The sequence below is a fragment of the Rana temporaria genome, chromosome 1 (genome assembly GCF_905171775.1).
Source record: "Rana temporaria chromosome 1, aRanTem1.1, whole genome shotgun sequence".
Classification (NCBI taxonomy): domain Eukaryota; kingdom Metazoa; phylum Chordata; class Amphibia; order Anura; family Ranidae; genus Rana; species Rana temporaria.
In genome coordinates this window covers 445551233-445565785 of record NC_053489.1, presented here as the reverse complement: position 1 = coordinate 445565785, position 14553 = coordinate 445551233, and the positions used below count along the sequence as shown (strand labels likewise).

At 40.3% G+C, this 14553-nt stretch overlaps 1 protein-coding gene across 1 annotated transcript in view; it reads left to right on the top strand.

Annotated features, from left to right (window-relative positions):
• The first annotated feature begins 981 nt into the window (after positions 1 to 981).
• Positions 982 to 14553, top strand: part of LOC120916180 — an 89219-nt gene continuing 75647 nt past the window's right edge. The window contains exon 1 of the mRNA XM_040327013.1: positions 982 to 1135. Coding sequence (XP_040182947.1) covers positions 1069 to 1135 — 67 coding nt within the window. The 5' untranslated portion in view covers positions 982 to 1068. The remainder of the gene's footprint in view (positions 1136 to 14553) is intronic.

Here is a 14553-nt window from a genome sequence, read left to right as displayed (position 1 = left end):
CACGTGCCTCGATGCGCTGGCGGGATAAATACAGAACAGAAAAGGGGCAAAAACTACATCGACCAAACAAGTGACAATAAAACAATAACAATCAGCGAATAAAAAATATAAAACATACAAAGCTAAATATATAAAATTTTTGAGCTATCAGAATACTTAAAATTTAAGTCACCCCGAAAGCCTGGATATATAGCCAGAAACGTACGTCAGGCCGGCGCATTTTTTTACGTCGTTTACTTTAGGCTTTTTTCGGCGTATAGTTACCCTTGCTATATGAGGCGTATCCTATGTTAAGTATGGCCGTCGTTCCCGCGTCGAGTTTTGAAAATTTTATGTCGTTTGCGTAAGTCGTTCGCGAATAGGGCTGGACGTAATTTACGTTCACGTTGAATGCAATGACGATTTGCGGCAGAATTTCGAGCATGCGGACTAGGATTTTTCTTAAAAAACTTCAAATACGCGGGGTCACAGTTAATATGCATAAAACACGCCCACATCATCCACATTTGAATTAGGCGGGCTTACGCCGACACAGATACGTTACGCCGCCGTAACTAAGGGCACAAGTTGTTGCTGAATACAGAACTTGCGCCCTAAATTACGGAGACGTAACGTATCTAAGATACGTTACGCCGGGCGGATAGATAGACCATTCTATCTGAATCTAGCCCAAGGACTGTATCTTCAGACACTGGCAATATTGCAATAACTAATTTAGTTGCCTACAACTTCTCTACTATATCTGCTAAAAATACACATGACGCAAAGTCCTAGAGATTTTTTTCAGCATCTTGTTAATTTTTTAAGCAGAGCAGAGTCAATAAAAAGTTAAACTAATGGAAACTAATTTCCACAGTAAAAAAAAAAAAAAACATCTGTCTTCATATTTACATGGACATTTCTATTCTTTTTTTTCCTCGCATGATGCAACTACTGTGTACTTTACAAAGAGTTAAGAGTAGGTTTTACCTATTCTCAGATTACACCTGTTCATATCCTTGCCAGTAGGATACACAGACGTGGTAAGAAGGTATTTGTCAAGCAGGTGCCGGACTCAGCCTTTCTACCATGGCGGAACCTCACTATCTCTACTCCTTATTACTTCTAGTTCTGCTGAGTGTCCCATTTGTTCAAGGTAACAAGTGTGTGTGTGTGTGTGTGTTGTACAATTTGTGATACAGGTTGCATCAAGTATATAGAATATGTAGCACTTCGCAGAATATGGATTCACACAGTTATTTCTACACATTAGATGATATTTTCTAGAAAAAAAAGTAACTCTTGCCTAGCTGTACCTGGATTTGGAAAGAATGTAGCATAGATGTAGATCTGTACTAGAAACAGAATGTAGAATAAAGTAGGTCTATAAAAAAATTCTACTTCTACAGGAGTTTTGTGTTTTGCATGTAGAAGCAGCTCAATGTTATCCTAATCTTATCCTATAGGTGTGCGCAGCCTATTGCATTAGGGTGTGCACCCCAAAGTTCAAACACACATGTACACCACCTGCTGTCACAGGAAGGGGGCTCTGGTGGTGGGAGAAGGTTAATTGGGAGCATATTGTGGTACACCCTAAATACAGGTGTAACGTGTTCCTAAAGTTGAACCTAGACTTTAATATATTGGGGGCATTTACACTTGCCACTGGCACCCCCAACCACCTGGTGCTGCTCCTGGATAATGCTAATGCACATGGGTTGAATAGGGTGTGCCCAGGCACACCCGGCACACCCTGTGCGCACACCTATGAACCCCCTATATTTCCATGCACATTATGACAATTAGAGGCATATTAAGCTCAGCGTTTAGAGGCAGAAAAAAAACCTTCTGGTTTGCGTTTCTGAGAGCAGTTTTCTGGCAGAAAATGACACTGGATACTCTAATGCCGCGTACACACGAAATTCCGCCAAGAAAACCGTGGATTTTTTTCAGACGGAATTTTGGCTCAAACTTGTGTTGCATACACACGTCACACAAATGTCTGAAATTCCGACCGTCAAGAACACGGTGACGTACAACACTACAACGAGCCGGGAAAATGAAGTTCAATGATTCTGAGCATGCGTCGAATTGATTCCGAGCATGCATGTTTTTTTGCGTATCGGAATTGCATACAGACAATCGGAATTTCCTTCAAAAACTTTTCTCATCGGAAAAATTGAGAACCAGCTCTCAATTTTCTCTTGGCGGAAATTCCGACAGAAAAATGCCGATGGCACCTACACACGGTCGGAATTTCCATATCGGACTTTTCCTGTCGAAATTTCCGAGAGTGTGTGTGCGGCATTAGGCTCTTTTAGACTGCACTGGAAGTGCAGTCGCTGTAGATCCGAGGGGGACATGCAAGGAAAATATAAAACAGCATTTTTTATTGTATATGATTGGATGATAAAACCAGCAGAGCTTCCAAGATCTCCTAAACTCCTGTACAAAAATGGTCTATATGCAAGTTTTTTTTCTGCCATAGGAATTGGCGTTTTTTTTTTTTTTAACCCAGTGTGCATGGACCTTTATGAATACAAGTACAAGCAATCAATTTTGCATTGTTTTCTGCTCTGTTTTTCAATGTTTTGACATTTGTTATCAATTAGCTAACCATAAAGTTATCATGTGGGGTGTTTGGCCAAAACCTCAACTCATGATCTTTGAATGGGTCCACACTATCCTAATTTTTTAGCCAGGAGCACAAGCAACACCAAAATACCGTAATTACATGCATAGTAGTTACATACGTAGGCCATAAGGTTTAATAAAGACACCCATCCATCCAGTTCAACCTGAGTATGTGTGTGCGTGTTTATGTCAGTACCAATTTCTACATTCTTGTGCAAGTGCATCTCATAACATTAGAATATCATCAATACGTTTATTTATTTCAGAAATTCAATTCAAAAAGTGAAAATCTTATATTATATAGATTACACACAGAGTGATATATTTCAAGCATTTTTCTTTTATTTTGATGATTTTGGCTTACAGCTAGTGAAAACCCGAAATTCAGTATCTCAGAAAATTAGAATATTACATAAGACCAATAAAAAAATAAAAAATAAATAAAAGGTTTTTAATACAGAAATGTTGGCTTACTGAAAAGTATTTCCATGTACAGTATAGTATGCATTAAATACTTGTCCGGGGCTCTTTTTGCATGAATTACTGCATCAATGCGATATGGCATGGAGGCAATCACTACCCAGGTTTCTTGATGCACATACTTTTCAGTAAGCCAACATTTCTGTATTAAAATCCTTTTCTTTTTTTTTATTGGTCTTATGATAGTGGCTTTCATCTCATCTGCTGTGTTGGTTCTGGTGTCTTTCATCTTCCTCTTGACAATACCCCACAGATTCTCTATAGGGTTTAGGTCAGGCAAGTTTGCTGGCCAATCAAGCACAGTGACACCATGATCATTGAAACAGGTATTGGTACTTTTGGCAGTGTGGGCACGGGCCAAGTTCTGCTGGAAAATGAAATCAGCATCTCCATAAAGCTGGCCGGGAGAGGAAAGCTTGAAGTGCCTTAGAATTTCCTGGTAAAGGGCTGCGCTGACTTTGGACTAAAACACAGTGGACCAACACCAGAAGATGACATGGCTTTCCAAATCATCACTGACTGTGGAAACTTCACACTGGACATCATGCAACTTGAATTCTGTGCCTTTCCACTCCTCCTCCAGATTCTGTGGCCTTGTTTTTCCAAATTAAATGCAAAATTGTCCACAGTCCCTGAAGACTAGGGGAGCAATGTCATCTGCTGGTGTTGGTCCACTGTGTTTTAGCAAGTCCAAGAGGGCGCAGCCCTCTACCAGGAAATTCTAGAGCACTTCATGCTTCCTCCTGCTGACCAGTTTTATGGAGATGCTTATTTCATTTTCCAGCAGGACTTGGTATCTGCCCACACTGCCACAAATACCAATACCTGGTTTAATGATCATGGTATCACTGTGCTTGATTGTCCACAGTCCCTGAAGACTAGGGGAGCAATGTCATCTGCTGGTGTTGGTCCACTGTGTTTTAGCAAGTCCAAGAGGGCGCAGCCCTCTACCAGGAAATTCTAGAGCACTTCATGCTTCCTCCTGCTGACCAGTTTTATGGAGATGCTTATTTCATTTTCCAGCAGGACTTGGTATCTGCCCACACTGCCACAAATACCAATACCTGGTTTAATGATCATGGTATCACTGTGCTTGATTGCCCAGCAAACTCGCCTGACCTAAACCCCACAGAGAATCTGTGGGGTATTGTCAAGAGGAAGACGAGACACCAGACCCAACAATGCAGATGAGCTGAAGGCTGCTATTAAAGCAACCTGGGCTTCCATAACACCTCAGCAGTGCCACAGGCTGATCGCCTCCATGCCACACCGCATTGATGTAGTAATTCAGGCAAAAGGAGCCCCGACCAATTATTGAGTGCATACTATACTGTACATGGACATACTATTCAGTAAGCCAACATTTCTGTATTAATAATCCTTTCTTTATTGGCCTTATGTAATATTTACATTTTCTGAGATACTGAATTTTGGGTTTTCACTAGCTGTAAGCCATAATCATCAAAATTTTAATAAATAAATGCTTGAAATTAGACATGTGCAGACTGGAATATTTTGTTTCGTTTTTTCGTTTTCGTTTGGAAAATAAATTTATTTAGTTACTCCCGAAAATCGTTTTGATTTATTTCGTTTTTCGTTGGGGAATAGCTTTCGTCCGAAAATCCAATAATACTTGGTTTCTGTCGAATGGTCAAAAGAATATTCGCCGGAACGTCGAATCTTTTTGGTTTCTGTCGAATGGTCAAACGAATATTCGACAGAACGTCGAATCTTTAGGTTGAATCGTACATTTCCGTTCGAATATTCCGCCTACAAGAATTCTAATGTTGTATGACTAGTAATAATGTCGAATCTATTCTCTATAATGTCGAATCTATTTTCTCATAAATCGAAATCTATTGTCTGTAATGTCTAATCTATTATTTCTATAGTGTCGAATCTTTTCTCTATAATGTCGAATCTTTTCTCTATGGTGTCGAATCTTTTCCCTATAATGTCGAATCTCTCTATATCGAATTTTTACCGCAACAAAAACGAAAATAAAGCATTTTTTATGTCGGATCTTTCGGTTTTCGTTTCTTGCACTTTCGTTATCGTTTGTTAAAACGATAACGAAAAAGCCCAATTTTCGCACGAAAATGCATTCTAACTAAAACGAATGCACATGTCTACTTGAAATATATCACTCTGTGTGTAAAGCATCTATAGAAAAAGAAGAAATGGCTGCACATCCAAAGTTTCCAAAAGTGCCTTTTATTGCAGACGGTCAAAATACAACAGGGACTTCTTTTTCTCAAGTTTTTACATTGGCGGGCCGGGGCTAGCACTCCTACTTGGTTCCAAACAGGGTATTCCACACACCTGAAGCAGCAGATTCTTCTTCTTTTGTAAAGCCTTCATATACAGTAAAATATATGAGTTTCACTTTTTAAATTGAATTACTAAAATAAATGAACTTTTTGATGGTATTCTAATTGTATGAGATGCACCTGTATATTACATTCATCATGAAACACATCTAAAGGTTTTTTAAATGTATCTACACTCCCCACTGACACCACCAACTGTGGAAGAGAGTTCCACATCCTTATTGCTCTAACAGTAACACATTGGCGTTCATTTACTAAAGCTGGAGAGTGCAAAATCAGGCTCACTTCTGCATAGAAACCAATCAGCTTCCAGGTTTTATTGCCAAAGCTTAGCTGCCTGAACAAGCTGAGGTTAGAAGCTCATTGGTTTCTATGCAGAAGTGAGCCTGATTTTGCACTCTCCAGCTTTAGTAAATAAACCCAATTGACTCTGTGGGGTTTATTTACTAAAGGTAAATAGGCTGTTCTCTTTGCAAGGGAAGTTGTACTTTGCCAGGGAATTTGCCCCAGAGCTTAGTGGATGAGGTGAGCTTCTGCTGGCTTCCAATTTCAAGCATTGTGCAAGCAAAAATGCTCTTTTTTTATTTCCTTGCACATGACTTGAGCTCTGGAGAAAATTCCTTTGCAAAGTGCAACCTCCCTTACTTTTAGTAAATAACAGCTGTGTACTTAAAGCATGCACAATCCTTACTTGCATAAAGCTAGCATGTGTGCAAAACACTAAATGGGCCTCATATTAATCACACAAATGAAAGTGACAAACCCTTATTTAATCTAATCTAATTTGCACCATGCAGAACAACAATACTGGCACCTGATGACTTGTTTAAAGAGTAACTCCACTTTTGTTTAGACAAAAACATTCCCCTCTGGGTGACCTATGTACATTGCAGGGCTTTTACCAAACTTTGCTCCAGATTCCTACCTCCTTATCAGCTGCTGCACCCGCAGGGCTCTAATGAGGAAAATTGCAGGGTGTGCATCCCTTCAGACGTGATTTCCTATTGGGAGTATCTCACCAAAAATGACATTTTTGTTTCAGGGGATGCCTGAAATCTGACTTGTATATTAGGCAGACTTCTGGGAAAATCAGTGAGCCAATCACACAAGCAGGAAATGATGTTTCTGGCGGCGTTCTGTATACAGAACACCTCCAGGTAGCCATGTTGCATTGCATTTTACAGAAAATTACAGAGCTGCAGTTTGAAAAGGAAAGGTACTTTTTTTCTAATAACATTCAATTTCAATATGACTTGTGACACAACTGTATAAGTTATATTATTATTATTTTTTCCGACTAAAGTGGAGTTACCCTTTAAGCAGAAGGTAGTGTAGCATTGTGTGCTGCGTGTACAGTAGTAGAACGTTGTTACAGCTTCTAGTGCTAATATTATTACCTAAAACTCGCTTTACGGGAGTAACTACATACTGGGTGAGTCAGGGTTGGAACCTGATATAATCACGATTTCATACAGATAAAACATGCAAGTGTTGTTTGTTTTATTAAACTCTTTCCTTATACAGTCAAGAACATTACCAAACCATCAAAGCTTTGAAATATTAAACCATTGAACTTTCAGTTCAAATGAACTAAAAAATACATTCCAGACATGACACTGAGGCCCTGTACACACGACCGAGTTTCTCTGCAGAATTCAGCCAGAAACTCGATCGGAGCCGTATTCTGCAGAGAAACCCGGTCGTGTGTACACTTTCGGCCGAGGAAACCGACGAGGAACTCGTCGTGCCAAACAGAGAACATGTTCTCTATTTCCTCGTTACTCAATGAGGAAATTTGGCTCGCCGAGATCCTCTGCGGCTTCACAAGAAACTCGACGAGCAAAACGATGTGTTTTGCTCGTCGAGTTTCTCGGCCATGTGTACGGGGCCTCACATTTGTAAAATGTTTTGATAGTTCCCATTTTAAAACGTATTCCCAGTAATCTGTTAGGATCTAGAAATATAGCCGTTTTACATGTTGTGCATGTTGATGTAGTTCATGTGAATGTTGAGGGACAACTTCTGTACCACCTACAGCATACTGTATATGTAAAAGTTTTAGGAGGTTCTAACCACACATATTTGAGAATAGGGTTGTAATTATTGAGAAGATATTTTTGCTTCACACATTAATCCCATTAAATACTACTGTAGATATCCTCTGGTCAATACATCCTCTGCATGAAATGTCTGATAATTAAAAAAAAAAAACAAGGATGTATCACAAGGAAAATAATTGTTAACATTATATACAGTATCCTGCGTTCTCTTTATGCATTTATACTTGTACATACTCAAGCACTCATTTGTGAATAGTTATACTAGTTTGTCATTTGTAAAAATGTCTATATTGGGTTACGAAGCCCTGTTTTAGGTTTAGGGCTCCTTCGACGGGCCACCACTGGGTAAAGGGGTTCAGGGATCAGGCGTGAGAAGGATGGTTTTTAATGTGTGGAAGAAATTTCCACACATAACATTTCCACACATAAAAAAGTTGTAAGTTTGTTTTTGTACACAAAGAGCTTGTAAGCGTAAAGCGTGTCCTCATTCTGTGCTCTGGATCCTGCTGTTTGTTTATCTACAGCTTGACGTCTGTCATTGTGTGGCTCAGCATAGCATGAATTACAGCTCATTTACAGACTACAGATTTGCTTGTGGTCTCAATATTTCACTTCAGTTACCTACCTGCATGTCAGCTGTCACCACCAATAAGATTCTATTCACACCTAATGCCGCGTACACACAATCATTTTTCGGCATGAAAAAAAACGAAGTTTTTCGGCATGTAGAAAAGACGACGTTTTTCCAACTTCATCATTAAAACGACGTTGCCTACACACCATCGTCTTTAAAAATGCTCTAGCAAAGCGTGGTGACGTACAACACGTACGACGGCACTATAAAGGGGAAGTTCCATGCGGATGACGCCGCCATTGGGGCTGCTTTAGCTGATTTCCTGTTAGTAAAAGACGATTTGCGCTTTTCTCTCTGTTACAGCGTGATAAACATGCTTACTCCATTATAAACGGTAGTTTTACCAGAACGAGAGCTCCCATCTCATAACTTGCTTCTGAGCATGCGCGGGTTTTAACGTCGTTTTAGCCCACACACGATAATTTTTTACAACCCGAAAAACGACATAGTTTAAAACGTCGTTAATAAATGCAGCATGTTCGAAAACAATTTTTGACGTTTTTCAGAACCGGAAAAATAATGTGAAGCCCACACACGATCATTTTAAATGATTTTTTTTTAAAACAACGTTTTTTTCATGCCGAAAAATGATCGTGTGTATGCGGCATTAGTGTTTTTTTTTATTTTAGCTCAAAGCTCCAATATGCTTAAAGGGGTTGTAAAGGATTTTTTTTCCCCCTAAATAGCTTCCTTTACCTTAGTGCATTCCTCCTTCACTTACCTCATCCTTCGATTTTGCTTTTAAATGTCCTTATTTCTTCTGGGAAATCCTCACTTCCTGTTCTTCTGTCTGTAACTACACACAGTAATGCAAGGCTTTCTCCCTGGTGTGGAGAAAGCCTCTTGAGGGGGGAGGGGGCGAGCAGGAGTGTCAGGACACCCACTAACACACAGCTCCTTTCTCTATTTGCAAAGTAGCGAGTGTCCTGACTTGCCTGCTCGCCCCTCCCCCCTCAAGAGGCTCTCTTCACACCAGGGAGAAAGCCTTGCATTACTGTGTGTAGTTACAGACAGAAGAACAGGAAGTGAGGATTTCTCAGAAGAAATAAGGACATTTAAAAGCAAAATAGTAGGATGAGGTAAGTGAAGGAGGACTGCACTAAGGTAAAGGAAGCTATTTAGGGAAAAAAAAATTCTCCTTTACAACCCCTTTAACTTTCAAAATCCTGTGCTTTTCAATTGCCACCCTGACCTGTGCATTGTGTCACTTGAAGCTTGTGGCTCAAAAAAGTTGCGTGATGAACTTCTGTTGAGCTTTTTGCCCCAATAGACTACAATAGGAACACCTGAAATATGAGTAAAAAACATGCAAAAACATGTGTTTTTCCCCCTAGTAAACAGCTTTCCATTAGCCAAAATGGATTAAAAAAAGAAAGAAAAGCAAAAATGCCTGCAAAATATCTCAAAAACCCCTGTACCAGTGTTAACCCAGCCTAAACCAATCTGAGGGCTGCAGGTTCATGCAACAAAAAAAGCGTATACTATGTAATGGGCGTTCTTAATTGAATTACACATAATATTCTCCAAAGTCTATGCTTACTACACTAGGTGCATAATTATTAGGCAAGTTGTATTCTTGAGGATTCATTTCATTATTGAACGACTACAGTGACTCTCGGTCAATCCAAAATGTTAATAAACCTCAAACCTGAATATTTAAGAAAGTAAAAGTGAGGCTTTGGCTTTCTTAGGAGAATATCTATGTGTGCACAATTATTGGGCACCTATTAGACCCCTTTCACACTGAGGAAGTTTTCAGGCGTTTTAGCGCTAGACATAGCACCTGTAAAGCGCCTGGAAACTGCCTCCCATTCATTGTAATGGAGGCTCTCACACCCTGGCGGTGCTCTTGCGGGACGTTAGAAAAAGTCCTGCAAGCAGCATCAATGAATGGGCAGCGCTTCCCAAGCCCCTGAAAAGAGATTTGGAAGCACCGCAACACTGGAGGTTTTAACTCTTCCTTTGAGGTTAAAGGTGCTCTGCGAGCGGTTGGAAAGCATTGCAAAAGCGCTGCTTAAACAGCGGTAAAGCCCTGCAAAAACGAGCAGTGCTTTACCACTAACGGCCGGCACTTTCAGTGTGAAAGCAGCCTTATGGCCCTCACACACAATCCGAAAGTTCGAACGACAGATCGTCCGACTTTTTTCGCTTAATAGTCGCAAGTAGAAATTGAATAGTTTACTAAAGTGACGAAAATTCTCCTAAGACAAAAAAAAAAAAAAGATTGTGTCGTCGTGTGTTGTAATGTATTTGTATTGTATTTTCGGACAACAACTATACTGACTAAATGAAAATCGTACGATCTGAAATCGTACGAGGAAAAATTTTTCGTGCTTGTCCAATCTAATAATATCGGATGAATTGTCGTGATCAGCTCTCGAAAAGCTCTGTACTAATGATCCGATTATCGTATGATTGCGTCGAAATCGGTATTCTTTGTACGATTTTTGGATCGTGTGTTTGGGCCATTAGTGTGCACAATTATTATGCAACTAAATGAAAAACAAAATGTTCCCCATCTCACTTGTTTATTTTCATCTGTTTAGGTGAAAATAATAAACAAACAACTCAAAATTTACAAATAAACATTTAAAAAAAAGGCCAATGTAGCCACCCTTCTTTTCAATACCAGTCATAAGCTTTCCATTCATGGAGTCTGTTAGTTTCTTGATCTGTTGATGACCAACTTTTTGTGCAGCAGCAACCACAGCATCCCAGACACTGTTCAGAGAGGTGTACTGTTTTCCTTCACTGTAAATTTCCTGTTTCAGAAGGGCCTGTAAGTTCTCAATAGGGTTTAAGTCATGTAAGGAAGGGGCCATATCATTATTCTTTCATCTTTTGGGCCTTTACTGGCTAGCCACGCAGTGGAGTACTTCAGTGCATGTGATGGAGCATTGTCCTGAATAAATATCATGGTCTTCTTGAAGGATGCAGACTTTTTCCTGTACCACTGCTTGAAGAAAGGGTCTTCTAAATACTGGCAGTAGGTTTGGGGTTGATCAAGTTATTTTTGAGTCCATCTTCAACCCAAAAAAGGTCCAACTAGCTCACCTTTAATAATACCAGCCCAAACGAGTATGCTACCTCCACCTTGCTGGCATCTGAGTCAAATTAAAGCTCTGTGTAGGTTACTGATCCAGCCACAGGCCCCTCCATTTGGTCTGTCAAGAGTGAGGCCTCGTACACACGACCGGTTTCCACGGCAGAATCCATCAAGAAACTTGGTGGGAGAGCTTTTTTGCCAAGGAAACCGGTCGTGTGTGTACATTTTTCATCGAGGAACTCGACGAGCAAAAAAGAGAGCAAGTTCTCTTTTTCCTCGACGGGAGTCTGAATTTGCTTGTCGTGTTCCTCGTCGGGCTGGTTTTCGACGAGAAACTCGAGCGTGTGTATGCCCTTGCGATTAGCTTAATCGCCTTTTCACAGCCCCTCCCTGTAGGCGAGCACCTGTCCAATCGGACGGCGACGCGCCGCTCACGCATGCGCACTGCCGCTCGCGCATGCGCAGTGGGTGCCCGGCCGTGAAGCCGAAAGCTATCACTGCCGGGTGCCCACACTAGTAATGAAGACGCCGGCCGGCGAGGGGGGGCGAGGAGAGGAGCCCCGGCCGTCGCGTCACTGGAGCCGTGGAGCAGGTAAGTGTCAGTTTATTAAAATCCAGCAGCTACACTTTTTGTAGCTGCTGACTTTTAATAAACTTAAAAAAAGGGTGGAAAACCCCTTTAATATGGTTCCATGGCAGTCTCCATATTTTGGAGTCGTTGCTAGCTAGCAAAATATTAACCTATGAAATAAAATGCTCTAATGTAAGCTTACATGTTAGGCCCCTTTCACCCGAGGCGAAATCCGTCCAAGCGGATCCACCTGCTCAGAGGGGGATTGCTCTGCTGATCCCCTCTGAGCAGGCAGATGACAGGTCCACATCCGTTCCGCTATACAGATCGGACACGGACACAGCCCACTGCCCTCTATGGGGTGATTGGATGGAAACGGACTGCATGTCCTTTTCCATCCGATTGTCATCTGATCCGATCTGCTGGACTGATGGAGAATGTATCCCCATCCATCTATAAAGTAAAGGGTTCTTGCGCAAAATCTAAACACACTCAATAAAATCGAAATTAAGGACAGTGAATGATCAAAAAATAAGTGTGAACAAATAAAGTCCATATAATATCGATATCGTGCCAATGGTGAAGGATCATATAATATGCACTGGTACATATTCATTTGTGCACTGGTACTGTATGCATTGGCACAATATTTATAATATATGAATTTCATTTATTTACATATTATATGATCCTTCACCATTGGCACAATATCGATATTATATGGACTTTATTTGTTCACACTTAGTTTTTGATCATTCACTGTCCTTAATTTTGATTTTATTGAGTGTGTTTAGATTTTGTGCAAGAACCCTTTACTTTATATATATTTTTTGTGCATTGTAATCACTACTAGTTTTTGCTGCATTTTCACTTTTGTCACTGTTGACATTTAATACTCACAGTAGCGCGAAAGACATAATTTATTCATTATCCCCATCCATCTGTTTTTAGTGGATTTTATCAGATCGAATGCTGGCGAGTGTGAGTGGACACATGTCCGCTTACATCTGCCGCCCCATAGAGAACAATGGGTGGTTCCGCTGGTGTGAAAGGGGCCTTAGTGATAGAGAAATCTATCAGGAGGTTCTTTGTTTGAGTATTAATAGTGGCGTCAAGGCGAAGAACTTGTTTTACATCTCTTTACAGTTACAGGTATACAAGCGTGAAATTTCCATTTCCATTGTGTGCATAAGTTGTTGTTTAAGTATGTACGGAATAAGACTGAAAATTAAAGACTGTCAAGTGATGACAAACACCTGGTTCAATATATAAATTCTCTCCTAAAGTAGAACTGAAGGCAACACTTTTATTTTTAATTTTGAATAATAAGAGGTGTTTATAACCTTGGCAGTTTTTTTTAATTTTTTTTGCCACCCGTTACCCATTGGGGAGATTTCTGTTTACACCCTGCCCCATAGCTAAAACAGGAGGTGAGAAGAAATCCCTCCAAATTGATGGAAACCCCCAATAGTCACCAGTATCACCAGACAGTATCCTCATTGGAAAATGTCCACTATTTCTTGGTGACTACCAACATTTGGGGACTTTCTTTCAGTTTCAATTTTAATGGGCAAAAGGACAAATAAGGTGACTCTCTCATACAGTGACACACAGACAGCAATGCAAACCAGACATGACAGGTGATCTAATCCCTCTCCACTCTATCTAAAACTAAAAAAATATTTTTGTTTGCCTTTAGCTATACTTTAAGCGCTTTTGTGTTGTAATAGCAGTGTGCAGGTTCTTACAGTGTATTTTATTTCTGTAATCTTTGAATGTCACAGATAATGTATTTTAATAACTGCATGTAGTTAATATAAAAACATATTTATTTTTTAATTTTACATGCCCTTATATTTTCTGCACATTTATATGCAGACCAAGATGTCTAGAAAAAAGTGACATAGACAGGGTTGTGATAAAGTTTAGCTGCCAAGGCATGAAATATGTCATATTACTGTGCTACCACTGGCCAGTACTTTACCTATGCATAGCCTAGGACTGTAGTTATCATTTTATAGCAATACAGACACCTCCCTGAGGCTAGTGTCTCTTCATTTAAACCTCTTGGAACTGCCATCAAAATATCCAAGGATCATTGCTCTAATTTTAAGGGAAGACAGACACCATCCTCTGATTAGTGTCTCCAAATTTAGGTCTCTTGGTGCTGCAATCAAAATACCAGAGGGCTGTCGCTTTAATACTATAGAAGGACAGTGGCCTCCTTTTGCCTAGTGTTTCTGAATTTAGGCTTCTTGGCACTGCTGTCCCTCTGGCTAATGTCGCCATGTTTGGGCCTCCTAGTTATATAATACAATTATGTGAGGGTTGTAGCTATATTTTAATTAGGCTGCTGTCTGTAAGCAAAGCTTTTTGTAAAAGAACAAAATATAAATTTACAGGAAAATATTTGCTGCCAAAGTATGCAATTCCTGAAATGCATATGCTTGCTCCTTAAAGGGGCTGTAAAGGTACAATTTTTTCCCCCTAAATAGCTTCCTTTACCTTAGTGCAGTCCTCCTTCACTTACCTCATCCTTCCATTTTGCTTTTAAATGTCCTTATTTCTTCTGAGAAATCCTCACTTCCTGTTCTTCTGTCTGTAACTACACAGAGTAATGCAAGGCTTTCTCCCTGGTTTGGAGAAAGCCTCTTGAGGGGGAGGGGGCAAGCAGGAGGGTCAGCACGCTCTCTACTTTGCAGATAGAGAAAGGATCTGTGTGTTAGTGGGCGTCCTGACTATCCTGCTCGCCCCCTCCCCCCTCAAGAGGCTTTCTCCACACCAGGGAGAAAGTCTTGCATTACTGTGTGTAGTTACAG